Source organism: Rhinatrema bivittatum, chromosome 1, assembly GCF_901001135.1.
Source record: "Rhinatrema bivittatum chromosome 1, aRhiBiv1.1, whole genome shotgun sequence".
Taxonomy (NCBI): Eukaryota; Metazoa; Chordata; class Amphibia; order Gymnophiona; family Rhinatrematidae; genus Rhinatrema; species Rhinatrema bivittatum.
Window position 1 is genome coordinate 461598426 of NC_042615.1, and position 17583 is coordinate 461616008.

Genomic DNA, 17583 nt, shown 5'->3' on the forward strand with positions numbered 1-17583 from the left:
GAGTAGCAAATCACCTGGACCGGATGGTATGCATCCTAGGGTTCTGAAGGAACTCAAAAATGAAATTTCTGATCTATTAGTTAAAATTTGTAACCTATCATTAAAATCATCCATTGTACCTGAAGACTGGAGGGTGGCCAATGTAACCCCAATATTTAAAAAAGGCTCCAGGGGCGATCCGGGTAATTATAGACCAGTGAGCCTGACTTCAGTGCCGGGAAAAATAGTGGAAACTATTCTCAAGATCAAAATTGTAGAGCATATAGAAAGACATGATTTAATGGGACAGTCAACATGGATTTACCCAAGGGAAGTCTTGCCTAACAAATCTGCTTCATTTTTTTTAAGGGGTTAATAAACATGTGGATAAAGGTGAACCGGTAGATGTAGTGTATTTGGATTTTCAGAAGGCGTTTGACAAAGTCCCTCATGAGAGGCTTCTACGAAAACTAAAAAGTCATGGGATAGGAGGCGATGTCCTTTCGTGGATTACAAGCTGGTTAAAAGACAGGAAACAGAGTAGGATTAAATGGTCAATATTCTCAGTGGAAAGGGTAAACAGTGGAGTACCTCAGGGATCTGTATTGGGACCGGTGCTTTTCAATATATATATATATAAATGATCTGGAAAGGAATACGACGAGTGAGGTTATCAAATTTGCGGATGATACAAAATTATTCAGAGTAGTTAAATCACAGGCAGACTGTGATACATTACAGGAGGACCTTGCAAGACTGGAAGATTGGGCATCCAAATGGCAGATGAAATTTAATGTGGACAAGTGCAAGGTGATGCACATAGGGAAAAATAACCCTTGCTGTAGTTACACGATGTTAGGTTCCATGTTAGGAGCTACCACCCAGGAAAAAGATCTAGGCATCATAGTGGATAATACTTTAAAATCGTCGGCTCAGTGTGCTGCAGCAGTCAAAAAAGCAAATAGAATGTTAGGAATTATTAGGAAGGGAATGGTTAATAGAACGGAAAATGTCATAATGCCTCTGTATCGCTCCATGGTGAGACCGCACCTTGAATACTGTGTACAATTCTGGTCGCCGCATCTCAAAAAAGATATAGTTGCGATGGAGAAGGTACAGAGAAGGGCAACCAAAATGATAAAGGGGATGGAACAGCTCCCCTATGAGGAAAGGCTGAAGAGGTTAGGGCTGTTCAGCTTGGAGAAGAGACGGCTGAGGGGGGATATGATAGAGGTCTTTAAGATCATGAGAGGTCTTGAACGAGTAGATGTGACTCTGTTATTTACACTTTCGAATAATAGAAGGACTAGGGGGCATTCCATGAAGTTAGCAAGTAACACATTTAAGACTAATCGGAGAAAATTCTTTTTCACTCAACGCACAATAAAGCTCTGGAATTGGTTGCCAGAGAAGGTAGTTAGTGCAGTTAGTGTAGCTGGGTTCAAAAAAGGTTTGGATAAGTTCTTGGAGGAGAAGTCCATTAATGGCTATTAATCAATTATACTTAGGGAATAGCCACTGCTATTAATTGCATCAGTAGCATGGGTTCTTCTTAGTGTTTGGGTAATTGCCAGGTTCTTGTGGCCTGGTTTTTGGCCTCTGTTGGAAACAGGATGCTGGGCTTGATGGACCCTTGGTCTGTCCCAGCATGGAAATTTCTTATGTTCTTATCAATAGTGGAACTTGTAACCTTCAATTTGTTAGAGGCTAGAGGGAAAACTGAATGAATTAGTTATATATGCTTTTGAACTGCTTGGCTAAATCTGTTGTCTTGATGTGAAACATTTTCTAGGCAGTAATGAGCTTTGAAAGTATGGATAGAAGACCAGAAGGCAGCTTTGCAATTTCTTCTATGGAAGCAGAGTGAAGGTGGCTATGGGAGCTGCTGTAGCCCTGACTTAATAGGCTTTTAGTTTAATTTGCAGTTGTTGTCCCGACTGCATTTCTTGTTGTAGTCAATTGGAAATCCATGTGGAAAGAGTTCATTTTGTAATTGAAAATCTTTGTTTGACTGGGTTGAAGGAGATGAATAGTTGAGAAGGTTTTCTGTAAGATTTTGTTTGCTCCAGATAGAACAATAAAGTTCTTCTGCAGTCCTAGGTCTGAAAAACCTGTTCACTTTTACTGGCATTTGGTTTCAGCAAAAATGTTGTATTATGATGGATTAGTTCAAGTGAAATAGACAAATGATGATATAAATTTAGGATGAGTTTTTAAAACTACTCTTTTGAAAATTTGGGTATATGAAGATTATGAGACTAGTGCTTGTAATTCCCTCACTCTGTGAACAGAAGTTACAGCAATCAAAAACAAAACCTTCCAAGAAAGAAGTTTTACTTCTGCTGTGGCTAGAGGGACAAAGGACAATTTCATGAGCTGAGCGAGAACTATATTTTGATGCCCTGGAGCAAGCAGCTTTCCAACTGGAGGATGAAATTAATTTGGCGACTATAAGTTGCTACGAAATAGGAACTCCTATTGAATTCTGGTGGCATGCTCCTATAGCACAAAGGTAAACTCTAATTTAGTTTTCAATCTTGATTCAGAAAGGCTTAAAACATACAAAAGCAGGAGGCGGATAGAACACTAAAAGGGGTCCTAATTAGAAAATCTTTTCCATTTAAAACTGTCAGATCTTCTAGTGGAGCATTTCCTTGCTTCTAGAATAACCTTTCCTGCTTCTGTAGGTAAGTGTGTAGAAGAGACTAGTTGACTTTCAATATCCAGGCAGTCAGAGCAAAAGACGGAGAAGATTCCCAATGTATTGAGTGATCAGGGATGGGAATACTTTGAACTTTATTGGCTGCTGAATAGCTCGGTATTGAAGCCACAGATAAATTTGACGTGGCCAAAAAGAGGCAACCATTAGGCCCTTTTCTCTTCTTAATTTTTGAATCATCTTGGCTATGTCAGGAATCAGGGAAAAATGCATACAGAAGTCCATCATTCCATGAGATTTAAAAAGCATCCATCACTAGACTGTTCCTTGCAAGGTTTCTGGAACATTAGGTAATATGTCAAGATCCTTTTGCAGTCCAGAATATGGAGGGCTTTTTCTCTGTCATGCCTGTGCGGCCTCAAGAAGAAGGTAAAGTAAAACAGATTGATTAATATGAAAAGCTGAGACTATCTTTGGTAGAAACTTTGGGTGAGTATGAAGAACCACCTTGTTGAGATAGAACTGCAGATATGTAGTTCACTAACTCTTTGCACTGAGGTGACTGCAACTATGAAAAGGACTTTCCAAGTCAGGAATTTTAAAGGAGTAGATTCCAGCGGTTCAAAAGGAGGCTTCAGTAATTGAGAGAGGACCACACTGAGATCCCACAGAACAGATGGTTTCGGTATCAGAGGTTTGATGTGCCAGAGCCCTTTCATAAAATGTGATACAAGCAGATTCATGGAGATTCGTTTGTTGTAAAGTGTGATAAGCCACGATGGCGCAGAGATGTACTCTCACTGAGGCAGTGGTGAGGCCTGAATTAGATAAAGCAAGTATTGCAAAAGTTGCAGAGGTTCACATGAAAAGGAATCAGAATCATGCTGTTGGCAGATGGAAAATCTTTTCCAGTTAAAGGCTTTCAAGAGGAAATGAATGTCTGACTACTGAAGGTAGGTGAAAGTTGGTAATTACTGAGAATTCAGCATCCATGCCATGTGGCTGAGGGCTGAGAGTTTGGGATGATAAAGCATCCAGTCTTGAGTTAGAAGAGCAGTTTAGGATCCCAATAGTATGGGAGGACTGCTGAAAAGCTTGACAAGATACACATACCAAATTTTCCTGGGCCACGCTGGCACTAGCAGGATCAGGCAGGCTTGAACTTGGTGAATCTTCTGTTTTGTTTTGGCAATGAGTGGTGCTGGTGGAAAAGATACATGAGACTTTGGCCCCAGTCAAGAAGGAAAGCATCTTGTGCTGCTAGCCTAAGAATGGAGCAAAACTGATTTAATTTTGTGTTTTGCAAACAGATTCACTGTTGGAATATCTCAGAAGACAAACAGTTCATTTGCTACTGATTGCTGAAGAGAAGACTTGTGAGGTCAAAACCCTCTGCCGATATGATCCTCTAGAATGTTGGAAACACCTGGTAGGTAAGTTGTTTGTGGTATTGCCTGGTGTCATTCTGGCCCTGTCCAGATGAATGCTTCTCGGCATTGAAGCTACGATCCTGTTCCTCCCTGCTGGCAGATACTGAACACAGCAACTGGATTGTCTGTTTGAATCAGGATGCTCTTTTTGCAGAGCAGATGCATGAATGTGGTGAGAGCATGCCACATTCCTCTTAGCTCCAGGAGATTGATTTGGAAGACAGATTCTTGTGCAGACTATAGACCCTGGGTACAAAATCGTCCCACATGGGCTCCCCATGTTTGGTTAAAGCGTTTTGTTTTTTTAAGGAGAAGCTCATGAGGACAGAGTGGAGCACCATCCTGGAATACATGTGAATGCAACACCATTGCAACTCCATTATTTGTGGTGTGATTCATATTACTGAAGTCAGAGGCTGATCCCACTGTGATCGTAGACCACACCTGAGGTAACGTATGTGAAGACAGGTCAAAGGAACTATGAGGATGGCTGCTGCCATATGACTGAGCAGTAGGAGAAGCCTTTTGGCAGTGGACCTCGGACGGGCCAGCTGTGCTTGAATAGGCGAGATTATGGTCAACCTTCAATCAAGGGCAGGAATGTTTTCTAAAGCAAGTTGTCTAATGTGGGTACCTATGAACTGAAGTTTCTGTGTAGCTTCTACGTTGGGCTTCAAGTTGCTGAGAAACTCTAAGATCTGAAGATGACTTTTGCTTTATTGAATGAAAAGGTAGAATTGTGCTTAAAGTTTATTTTCAATTTCTCCAGGAGGATATGCTTGTTGAGGAGCTGCAGGTCAAAGATCAGTTGCAATTCCCCTGAATTTTTGAGCTTAAGAAAATATCTAGATTAGAAACCCTGCTGGTATTGTGATGCAGGGAGAATCTCCACCACTTGGTGTTGAAGAAGAGACTGCATCTCCAATTGAATATGGGGGACATGAAAAGGATTTGGTCAGGGTGGCGGTGTGGAAAAGGTGAGGGTTGGGAGAAATGCAACTGGTACCCATGCTGCACAATGCTGAGGTTTGGTCCAGGAAATGCTTCATTTGTCCCACTAAAGGAAGGGAAGAAAAAGGATTGGATGAAGGTATCAAAAACTGGGCCCTGGCTTAGGCTGGGCCTGTTGGGTTGATTTTGGTTGATGGCGTTCTGTTTAGGTCTATCCAGAAGCTTTTGTTGATGTTATGCCAGAAGAGGATGAAGCTGATACTGTTTGAAAAGGTTGATACACCCAAAATTGAATTTGGAACTCCAGAATGAGGAACAGCTGAAGCAAGAGTGAAAAACTGAGATTGTTCCATCTGTCTGTTTTGCTAGGGAGGTAAAGACATTTCTCACTAACTCTGACACCTGTTCATAAGCTGCTGTGTCTTTTGATCTGGAGTTAGCAGAGGATCATCTTATGAGACTGGTTCCTGCATTTTAATAGGCGGCAGATTTGAGGACTATGATACTATCAAACAGATAGGATCTGAGGTTTGTAAACGAAAATTTTCAGCTACTAACTTTGGGGGTGTTTACCTCTTCCACTGGTTATATGGTTAAGATACTCTTGACTCCTTCCCCTGCAGATCTTGGATGGTTAGTATATTTTTTTTTAGGTAATCTTTTTGGGTCCCAAGAAGGTGATGCAGAATCTTTAAAAGATGCAGAGGATTTTAAGCTCCTTCTGGGTTGTAGGCCCAAAAAAAGGGCCAGGGACATCATGCAGTGCAACATGAGTGGAATGTATTATGTCTGCATTGGGTATACTGGGACATGAAGTGGAAAAGTCATGGCTGTATCAGAAGAATCAAGATGCATCGAGTGGGTTGGAACGACTTGCATTGGTGCATCAATCATTGTTGTAATATGTGCTAATAAACCTTACATTGGGGAACCATGAATCTGATGTGGTTTACAGCATGCATCGGGTGTACCAATGCATTGAGTATGGGGAGCATTGATGCACCAAGCTTTGAGCACATCAATGTCTTCGAGAACATAGACTGCTTCACTGTGCTTCAAATACATCAATGCATTGTGCTTTGATTCAGCATAGGTGGATGCATGTCTCTTTTCATGCTTTGAGGAAACAAAAAAAGGATAACACCGAATGTCCTTTAAAAATATTTATTAAGAATTTGCCCGACTCAAGGCCTGAGTTTCGCCCTTTTATAATAGGGCTGCTTCAGGGGCTTCTTAATAAAACACAGAATAATATAGAGTTTATCCCACCTTAGTCTAGTTAAAAATATCAAACATCTGGTGATATGTAGTCATCCATGTTATTATTCTCTTTTGTTCAGTGACCAAACAAACTTATTGGATTTCTTATAACATCAGTGCGGTGTAACTACACTTATGACTTCTTGGAAGATATAATCTTCAGTACTTAAATAAATCCTATTCTTTATACAGGCTTTAATTTAAAACTTTAGATGTCAGCAAAACTGCTAACAAACAGACATACTGTGAGAGATTCCTCTCCCTTTTTTTAGGAAGCACTAAAAAGTGCTGTTTGTATGACTACAGAAGAAGCGAGGCAAGGTAGAAAAAGATTCTTGAAGAAAAATTTCAAATTTGAGGTGAAAAATAGAGGACAGAATAGAGGGGAATGAAGAGAGTATTTATATTCAAACAACCAACAAGGACTGAATTGCACAGACTCAGTAAACAAATAAGGGTGGGAGAAGCTTGCTTATTGCAGCAGTTACTACCCCTAACCAATTAAGCTTGATACTTCACTTAGATGCAGCTCCAGCACTGCTCTCTACATCAATGGTGGGGGTTGAATGTAACTAGAACCAAAAAGTTACTAATAAGGGCCAAGAGTGACAGATAAGTATGAGAAAAAAAATAAGTGTGGAAGCTTGCTGGGCAGGCTGAATGGGCCGTTTGGTCTTCTGCCAACATTTCTATGTAGATGAAGTACATGCCTGGATGTCAGCTTGGACAAAAAACAACTGAGGAGGCTCACAAGACAACACTCACACAGGAACTTCCCACACATGCTTAGTAGAGTTCAGAGCTCTACAACTTGGAGAGACAAGTGCATTCAGTGCCGCTGGATGATGTCACCCACATATAATAGCTAATTCAGCCTGCTTATTGGACGGTAAGGAAGAATTTGAGATGATTCATGAGCAGATAGGACATTCATGAAAGGAGAAACAAATGCATCTCAGCTATGAACCAGAACCATTCATTTCTTATAAAATCTTATCAACTGGTAACTACCAACTTGTAGTAAAGAGAAGGAAGAAGAGTTTTTTTGTTTTTTTTTAATTCTTGGGGAAAGAATTGGCCTGAGAAAATATCAGGCCAGGAAAAGAAAAAAAAAACAAACCCAAAACCAAAAAAACAAATCACTGGGACAGCAAGGGAAAACTCAGAATAAAGAAAGAATGCCATCAGGTCACAGAATAAAATCAAAATTACAGAGGTAAAGCAAATAAGCTGAACGCTGTCATATAAGGAAACTCTTTTATCAGGTTACACAATATTTATGAAGCATCACTATATACTAAGCTGTAGAGGCTAATTCATAGTTACAATGTCCCTATCAAAAATCTAAAACTGAAAGAGGAATGACGTGGTGATAGAAGTATGGCCATTTTTATTTCCCAGAAATTTAAGCTTCTAAAGTACACTCCACATGATGACGGAATGTCAGAAAAAGCACAGGTAGCACTAACTGTTTTGGTATGCTAAGGCCCAAAAGGCTAATATGAAAAAAAGACAACAGAAGCAGCCTGCTGAAATAATGAACACAGCTGAGAAACAATACAATAGTGTGTCAGATTCTGTGATCAGTGCTGCCAGCCCAAGCTCCATATAATAATGAAACATGGAGGAGGGGCTGGTTGTACTGCAAGCTTGTCAAGTGCTGTGTTTTCATCAAAGAGAGCCATTACTGGACAAGGCCTTCCAGGGGGGGGGGGGGTAGCAGGAGGCTATTCCAAAAGCAGTAAAAGACGGGAAAATTCCATGAAAAAATAAAATCACAATCCATTTTAGGGTCTATATTTCAGCTTCTGTTTGACCCTAATGCTTTACACTGTTGTGTATGCAAAGTTATTTCTACCGTTAAAACCACATCCAAAATCCATGTTGAATTCATCTCTCGAGGCTGGAAGATGAGTATGTATGCTACATGACAAATCCTGAAGGGGATACAATAAACAGTGACCTCCAGATATGCCCACTAGGGCCTCTCTTTTATTGCTGCTCCTGGCTGGCAACGGGGGTACATGCGAAAGGTGGCTGCTGTACACCAATTGAATTTTCTGATCACTGCTGCCAAAAAGCGTGCTTCACCGTTTCTTGGTGCTCTGGGCCTCATTAAGGTCCTCGCTTTCCTCGCCACTTTCGCCATTCTGCTGTGCCTGGGTTCGCTCTCGGGGGTTGCGTCCTCCATTCACTGCCTTGGCATCTTAAAAAAAAAAAATAAATACATAAAAGGGGGGGGGGGGAAGGGAGAAAAAGGAAAAAAAAATTACAGGCAACAGCAAAGTCAGGCATTGTTATACAACTTCTTTCCCTGCTGATCAGTATCAGGCTGAGCCAGAGAGATCCCGTCCCTTCTGTATTGTCAAACATCACAGGCGTAAGCAAGTGCCACAGCACCCAAGAGAGATGGAATATGAGGTTTTCACGGAAAGCTCTTTACTAAAGACAGGGACAGGCTGGGTCTTCTGCTGTTGCATCTGTCCTGAGAGTTCAAGGACAACACAGAATGTACCCTGTTTGATTTTTATCTACTTGATATAGAAATAATGGTAAGCATGTTGAAACGCATGGCTGGAACAGGCCATGGAAGGGCGGCAGATGGCATACATTCCAACCCAACGTCCAGAGATCAGTAAAGGAAAGTGAAGGTGGGGGCTGCTGCCATAGGAGGCTGAGTGTGATCGACCAACTGCCAACAGTAAGGCGACTGAGGCAGACACAGCTGATGGCTGCCATAGGGGGATGAGAAACAAGTATGCAGCATAACTACGCTACTTCTGTAGTGACCTGATGAAGGGAGCACACCTCTTGAAAGCTACTCACAAATAAATTAATTTAGTCCAGTAAAAAGGCATCTACTACTTAGTGATCCTTATTTTTTATCCACATTTAAGTAAAAGTGTAAGAATAAAAATGGAGCTTTAAAAATTTTTTTTTTTTATGGATATGACAAGCAGATAAGAACCACAAGACCATCCCAATTCATCCATTTTCTTTTCCTGTTTCAGTACTGTGGACTCTACGCGATCTCTTACTTTACTCTCCACTGGGATCCTCGGGTGTCATCCACAGGCTATCAACATACTCCAATAGTAGGGAAAAAAAATAAAATGGCTCAGTGCTGTCCATTATAATATTCCTGCCCCCTTCCCTGGTTTGCAAATAATTAGTTGGGTTTGGTCACTGCCTGAATGTATGTAAAACTGCAGGGTGCTACTAAGCCTATCACATAATTCAAGAAGCTTAAGAACCAAAGGGGGTGACATCCAAATAAAAATTACTTCCAAGTTTGTTCTTAAATCTTATATTACCTGTTTATCTACAGGGGTTGTGTATATAGTAATATGACCGTGCCAATTGATTTATGTGGGCAAAACCATTTGGGCTCTCGAGGTACACATTATTGAACATCGCAATATTAATAATGTACTTATGGAGGTCCCACTTGTGACACATTGGATAGATAAATCACATTCAATTGATCTTCAATTTTTGGCGAAGATTCTCCTGCATCCCCAGGGGGTGACAAATTGCCGTCTGTTTAAGATCGAAGCAGCTTTGAATATAAGGTTTGGATTCAGTGTATCCTAGTGGGTTGAATGTTAGTGTGGCTTGGAGTGTGTTTTTGTAATTCTACGATTTGTTATTTTGCTGGATATTAATGGAGTAGTTTATGTATATGGCAGTCCTATGGCAACCTTTGCTCCTCACTGATTGGCATATTTGTATATAAAGAACACGATTGGCTGTTGGAGTTGGACTGCATTAGCTGTGAGCCACTGGTTTTCTGGTTGCAGCAGGAGTTTTGGGTATGGTTTGTTACAGACTTTTTTTTTTTAAATATACTAATTCAATGTATGATATTGAGGTTTAAATAATGAAATTAAATTCTGTATAATTCTTTATAATAAAAGTGGAGGAATGTTTAATGTACTGATTGAAAATATTATATTGTTCTATTTTTGTCAAATGTAACAAACTTGAGACAGTGATGTCATCCTAAAACCTTAGCTCCAGCCCCAACTTGCAATCTGTAGCAATCTCAGTAGCAAAATATCCCCGGGATGAACGAAAAGCGCCAAGGTGTGTTGTGTGGACGCAGGCAATATGGTGCAGAAAAAAAAAACCCAGCTTGATTTAAAGCAATTCTCATTTGCGAACTGGGAAGTACTTAAGGCTGAAGGCCTAGAGGAGGGAGAAGACCCGGAAGACGTGGCAACCAAGGCAAGTCGCGAGCCTGACAGTGCTAGGTGCAAAGAATGAGATGAGAGCATGCCCACCCAGTATGAATTCTGGAGGTGTTTTACTGAGGTTCACCAGGATAAAGGCGTAATGAAGTCAGAACTTGGTGTGATGGTGAGCTAGGATGTAGGGTCGCATCTAGGGGAACAGGTCATAGATTTGAACGCATGGCATGAGGTGGTGGATGGCATGGTGAAAGCGGTTCAAGATCTGGATAAGCGGCTGGAAGACCTTGAGAATAGGTCTCGCTGCTCCAACCTCCGCTTCCGGGGGTTCAGGAGAATCGAGCTGGCGGATTGCTTTCAGATCATTAATAGCATTTGCACTGCGATACTGGGTGCAGATACAAGTTTGGAGGAACTGCCATCTATTAAACTACAAAGTCACAGCGCTTAAGGTGTGCTGAGGTGATATAGCAGCCTGTTGCCACAGTTTCGCAATAAAGGAATAAAAAAACAAAGCACAGCGAGCACACAAAATGGGTTAAATTGCTAAGAAAAATCAATTTGAAGAAGTATTTCAAGATTTGTCACCAGTAACTATCAGGAAAAAATGGGAATTTAAAGGAATAATTTCCATATTGAGAAAAGAGGAAATAAAGTACCGGTGACTTTTTCCTTTTGGCCTTAGCTTTTCTGTCCAAGGCAAGTTGGCAAGAGTGAAGATGGTGGCAGCAGTGGCCATGTTCCTGTGGGATGGGGGATGACGATGGCAGAGGAACCATGAACCAAACCACCTACTTTTAACTGGAGAAAAGAGGAGCAGCCAAAATGGCAGAGAGTGATGTGAGAAGGAAGGCGGCTATGCAGGCAGTTGGGGAACCCTACATTTAGTACTGCAAGCGTCTGAAAGAAGGCTGGAAAATTCCAGTGATTTTGGTGGGATCAACTTAATCTGGTTGGGTAGGGAATAAGAGGGACAGTTGACAAGTTAATAAAGCTGGGGATCTGAAAGTCAGAAGGGGAAAGCAGGCCAACTGCTTTCTTTTTTGTATTTGCATGTGGGCTTGAAGGACATTTAGTCTGACCTAGCATGGTACATTTTATGTTCTTACTGTTTGAAGGATATTGTGAGAGCAGATAAAATGAAAAGATTATATCTAAAATCTATACATTACCAACTGGTGAACTGCAACATAAGCCAAAGTGTATTCTAGTCTGGGAATGTGATTTGGGTATATCAATTAAGGAGGCAGCCTGGGATTTATGCTTTCGAATGACACAAATTTTAGAAAACTGACATAAGATCCTATACAGATGGTATCTGACCCTGGAAAGGCTGCAGAGAATGTTCCCAGGTGTTTCAGATTTCTGTTGGCATGAATGTGGAAGAAAGGAGAATTTTTATCATATTTGGTGGGAGTGCCCAAAGGTGAATGGCTATTGGGATATGGTTATAAATTTAAATCATGAGATAACCGAATGCGGGGTTTCTAAAGACCCCACAATTTTTTTTTTGAATTACATGAAGAAAAGCGGATCTAGATAAGAAAGTTCAGCACTTGATTTTGCAGATCATTATTGCAGCATGGTGGCACAAGGCTGAGGTGCCATCATTAGAATGTGTACGGATGAGACTAGCCAGTGTATATAATATATGCAAGCTCACAGCACAAATATGATGTCATCACAAAATCTGAAAAAACCTGGGCCCCATATATTACCTGGAGGGAGAAACAGGCAACAAGATGTGAGGTTGGGAATCCGTGTTAAGGTTTAGAAACGTGTACACAATACATATTGGTAAGCGTGGAATATCAGAATTGGAGAGGGGATAGTAATGGGGGCAGGGTAGGGAGGGGAGTAAGAGATGAAAATAAACCCAGATATGTATGTGAGATGAATATGTACTTTTCAAATGACTATTGAAATAATATTATGTTAATTGTTTAAACGGTACAGTTATGTATAATGTTGGTGAGATTATGATTCTGTTTGATAAACATTAAATTGAAAAAAGAAAAGTAAACTTTTATAATGGTAAATTTGTAATGCAACATACATTCCCCTATTTTTCTTGAAAGCCTGTTTTGAAGATCATGGATATACTGCAGGTATACAAACAAGCTTTACATGCCAATCAGGATAGTTTTCTTATGGGCACTGAATGGTGTGTGCTATTCCTTATTCCAATCGAGTGTTTCAGATTAGAGCGATTGTACGCAATCATTGGCAAGTCCTAGCTGGTTGGGCCCTTTTAGGGAAGCCCCTATCTCTGCATTTAAAATAATTAAAAACCTTCAAGGCCATTTGGTATCTGCAGTTTTGCCCCCTTTGAATACTCCCCCTCCTCAAGGCCAACATTCACTATGTAGAAGATGTAGTGTATGACCTCATTTTCTTATCCTATATGTTTTTCAATATCCTGGTCTCACTAAAGGTTACTGCATTCCAGGTATATTTGATTGTAATACTGCTCAGGTAATTTATGGCATTTTATGCCCCTACAAATTGCTCTACATTGGACAAACTAAAAAGTGTTTGCACTCATATAGTGGAACACAAAAGTTGCATTCGTACTGTAAAAGCGCAGGCTCCTTTGGTGGAACATTGGGATTCTCAACGACATAGCCTTGAGGATTTCACATTTTTCATAATTTGTAGAGTGACTTTAAGATGGGGAGGGAGTAGCCTAGTGGATAGAGCAGCAGGCTATGACCCAGGGAAACCAGGGTTCAAATCCTGCTGTCACTCCTTGTGACCTTGAGCAAGTCACTTTACCCTGTGTTGACTCAGGTACAAAATTAGATTGTAAGCCCTGTGGGGACAGGGAAATACCTATAGTACCTGAATGTAATCCACTTTGATATACACTTTGAAGTGCCGAAAATCGGAATATAAAAAACTAAATAAAATAAAAAAATCAATATTGTTGATAGGTGAATGGTTTATTCCTTAGCCAGTTTTTGGATTTAATTGAGAGAGAAAATGATGACAGGACACCCCTCTATCACAGAGTTTCTCCTTCACTAAAGTGCATTAGAGCCTTTTTTTCTTTTCCTTTTTTTTTTTTTTTTTTTTTTTTACAGTAACTTGTATGCAAAATGTAGCCCCTTATAATCACAAATCAAATGAAAAATAGTTTCAGGCTGGGCATGGACTAAAATAATTCTTGTTCTCTTTCTGGCAATCATATAAGAAACATCCCTGGGAAAGCATCCTCCAGACAGCCAGTCCTCTGCTGGGGATTAAGAGACTCTGGTACAGCACCCAGAAAAATAAAAAATGCACACCTCCCAAAGTGCAGAGAAAATGATGTATAACGTATTCTCTCTTTCTGAACATGATCATCATTGAATTTTGGCAATCAGTGCCAGCATGTAGAGTACCATTTATCATACTCTTGGTGACACGGCTGCATCGGAGGGCACAGGGAAGGTTCAATATCATCTTAAAAAAAAGAAGAGGTAGTAGAGGCTACTTATTTTTTTTAAGTCTTTTTTTTTTTTTTTTTTTTTAAAGTGTGGGACATTCAGAGACCAGAAAGCTGATCAAAACTCTACCTGCATTCTGCTCCTTGTCGCCTCTCCTGTGTGGCCCTTTCTTCCCCAGCTCCTTGGTCTTGTTAGCCTCCTCATGCTGCTTCTGCTCAGCCAGTGACTTGTTCAACACTTGTGTGATGACAGAGTCACCTTCTCCCACCAGAAACATGTTCTTGAACTTATTGTAGAGCATTGTAGCTTTTTCCATGATAGTCTGGCTAGCCTTAAACCTCCGGATCTAGAAATTAAAAAAATAAAATTCATACACCAATGAAAAATGACCACAAATCTGCATTTAAGTATATTCAGTTTTCATATATCTGAATCATATTCCCTTTCAGCGTGTCTGACATATGGAATAAAAATAACATTAATGGCATCACACACACTCTACCTCACCCCTATAAACCCTAGTGGTTAAAAAATAAAATTCATGACCTCCTATAATGGAAAAATGCAGTCTTACCTGTTAATTTCCTTTCCTTGAATCCTGCTAGTCCAGTCCAGATGTATGGGTTTATGCTATCTTGCCAGCAGATGGAGATTTGAGAACCAGAATTTTTTCAGTGACATCATCACTGACTGTAAGGAGTGGTGCAGCCTGAGAACTTGTCAGAATCCTTATGTCAAAGTAATCAAGTGGTAAAACCACCTATGACCAAACTACAAGAAACTTAAAAAAACAAAAACTATGAAACAGTGAAAACAGGAGACAACCCTCCAACTGTTATCTCCCTCTAAGAATTCCAACAGAGAAAAGGGAGAACGGAAGCCACAAAGTGGAGAAATAGAAAATCTGCAGGTTTTCTCCAAAGAGACATACTGAGAACCTTCTGTGAGACCCTATGAGCTCTTATCTAAGGACCAATGAAGATGCAGCCACTGATTTCCTGGGAGGTTCCTGGACTGGTCTATCAGTATTCATGGAAAGGAAATTAACAGATAAAATTTAATTTCTCCTCATCATTTAGCTAGATCCGTCCAAGGACCACGTCTTCCTTGGCATGACTTCCTTTTATATTTGTGGCTTATAATGTTTATTTATTTTTTGTCTTTTTATTTGTATATTATGTGATATTTATGTTTTTATGAGTGTTATTTTATTGTAAATCACAGATCATTTTGTGTTAAGCGATTAATAATGAAATGATTAGAGATCTAATGTAAGGAAGACTGAGTAGTTGCTCTACAAATGCTCACTGGAGCAACAGCTGCAACCTCTTCCCAAGAGGAAGCTTAAACCATCGTGTAATGAGCACAAAACACCAAGAGAGCCTGCATCCCTATTAGCAATACGCTGATGAAATTGTTTCCTAGGTCCACCTGGATAAAGCAGATTACAAAGTTTTCTCTCCCATGTGAGATGCGTCAAACAAAACCAAAGAGCCAATGGAATTGGTCAGTTTATGTAGCTGAGTCGGATTTGATGAACATCTAAGTGGACAGATCTATCCTTACTAAAACATTCCACTTTGTGGAATGCTGGAAGATCAGAACAAGGAAAAGACGATATGTCCTAGGGCAGTGATGGCCAACCTTTTGTGCTCAGTGTGTCAAAATTCATAAATAAACCGAGCAAAACTCGGGTGGTGTGTCACTTCTAGAAAAATCCATAATTTTGTGATATTTGTAGCTCTAATATTAATAACAAAAAGTTATAATTTTAATATATGTTCTGTATTTATTAATAAAGAAAAAACAATTATTTACCTTACCTGCTTAGTGACTTTTTTGTTGCTGAATTTCATTGGCTAAATCTTCAATTAACTCTCTCCCCCTCCACCCCCCCCCAAACTCTTACTCCCCTGGATTTTCTCATACACACTCATGCTCTCACACTCACTGGCTCCCTCACATATTATACACACACACTGAACCCCAGGCAGGCTCCCATTCATTTTCACACCACTCCCGCTCCATCCTCCAGGCAGGCAGCAATTCATTCTCATGCAGGCACCCATGCATTCACACACATACACCCCCATGCAGAGTCCCATTCATTCACATGCACACACTAAAGTCAGAGACCCCCTCTCTTTCTTTTGCCAGCAACCTCAGAACCTCTCTCATTCCTCTGCTGCCACTGTCACTGCTGCCGCATGGCTATTGGGGAGGTGCCGATTGCTGCTACTGACACTGAAGCCCATTCTGCTGCCTCCTCTGTGCAGGCCCCGTGGGCTTCCATTTTCTCCATGCTGATCTCGTACATTGTGAGATCCGCATAGAGAAAGTGCTACTCTTGCACATTACCAAAGATTACATGTGCCAATCACTAAAAAGTAATTTATTTTGTTTTTTACCTTTGCTGTCTGATCTTCATTTTCTAATTGGTTGGTCACAGGCTTTTTTTTCCCACCTTCCCTTTCTTATTTTTTTTGCCAATTCCTTTTATATTGTCTTTTTTTCTGTTTCTTTTCTCTCCATCTTCTTCCCTTAAACACACAGGTTCTCATTCTCACATGCATTTCTCTCTCTCTCACACACACACAGGCTCTCACTGTCACATGCTCTCTCTCATACAACCATTCATACACACAGTCTCTCACTGGCACATGCTGTCTGACTCTCACACACACAGGCTCTCACTCCCACATGCTGTCTTGCTCAAGCACATGCCGTCTCTGCAAACATTCAGGTCCTCACTCTCACACACAATCTTTCAACTCATCTCATTCATACACACACACACACACACACACACACACACACACACACACACACACACACACCCTCTACAGACCCTCAGCCTCTCTCTCACCTCTGGGCCTCCTCTTCGCGGGTCGTCACAGGATGTGTTCTGCGGCAGCCCTGCTACCAGGCCTCTTCCTCTTCTCAGGCCGCTGCGACTTGGGATTCGCGGCTGCCCATAAACGCAAGCGCTGCTCCTCTTTCTGCCCGCGCCGATGCTTCACCTCCTTCCAGCCCACGTGGCTCCGGCAACGTTTACTTCCGGGGCCGCACAGGCAGGAAGGAGGAGGAGCATCAGCGCATTTAAACGTGATCTTTTTCTTCGGGCCGCAGCCCTGCCTATCTGCCTGTCACTGCGCCCGGGGGCATTGGGGGGTGGAGGGGTCCGGAGGGTGGGGGGATACTAAAAAACTAGTTTTAAAGGGTCGGCGCAGCCGATAAAAAAAAAATTCCCGATAGTCCACGAAACGCTGCGCGTGTCAGCAAAAAGTCTCGGCGTGTCACCTCTGACACGCGTGTCATAGGTTAGCTATCACTGTCCTAGGGCAAACCGACAACTCTGAGCAAAAGATGAATTCCACAGAAAGCTAGGAAGTAATTCAGAATACATCTGGCTGAACCCATGGCTACCAGAAAAACTGACTATAGAGATCTTTCAGATAGGCCTGTAAGAGAGCTCAAAAGAACACCCAGCAAAGCACTAAGGCTCAAATTTAGATCCCATTGGGGAACTAGAGTCCTAAAGAGGAAACAAATACATTTAACTCCATGAAGGAAAAGGCCATATCTGGATGAGAAGCCACTGAGACTGCTTAAATCAGTCTTCTATAATATGAGATAGCTGAAATTTGAATGCTAAGGAAATTAAAATCCAAGCCCTTGTCCAAGCC

The 17583-nt window shown here is 41.0% G+C and overlaps 1 protein-coding gene across 3 annotated transcripts in view; it reads right to left on the reverse strand.

The window, feature by feature from the left end:
- PSIP1 (PC4 and SFRS1 interacting protein 1) overlaps positions 1-17583 on the reverse strand; it is a 249383-nt gene that overhangs the window by 2881 nt on the left and 228919 nt on the right. For all 3 annotated transcript variants that reach the window (XM_029605901.1, XM_029605884.1, XM_029605894.1), the window contains 2 exons: positions 14027-14243; positions 8371-8485 (listed from right to left, as the gene is read on the reverse strand). In XM_029605901.1, coding sequence (XP_029461761.1) covers positions 8371-8485; positions 14027-14243 — 332 coding nt within the window. The remainder of the gene's footprint in view (positions 1-8370; positions 8486-14026; positions 14244-17583) is intronic.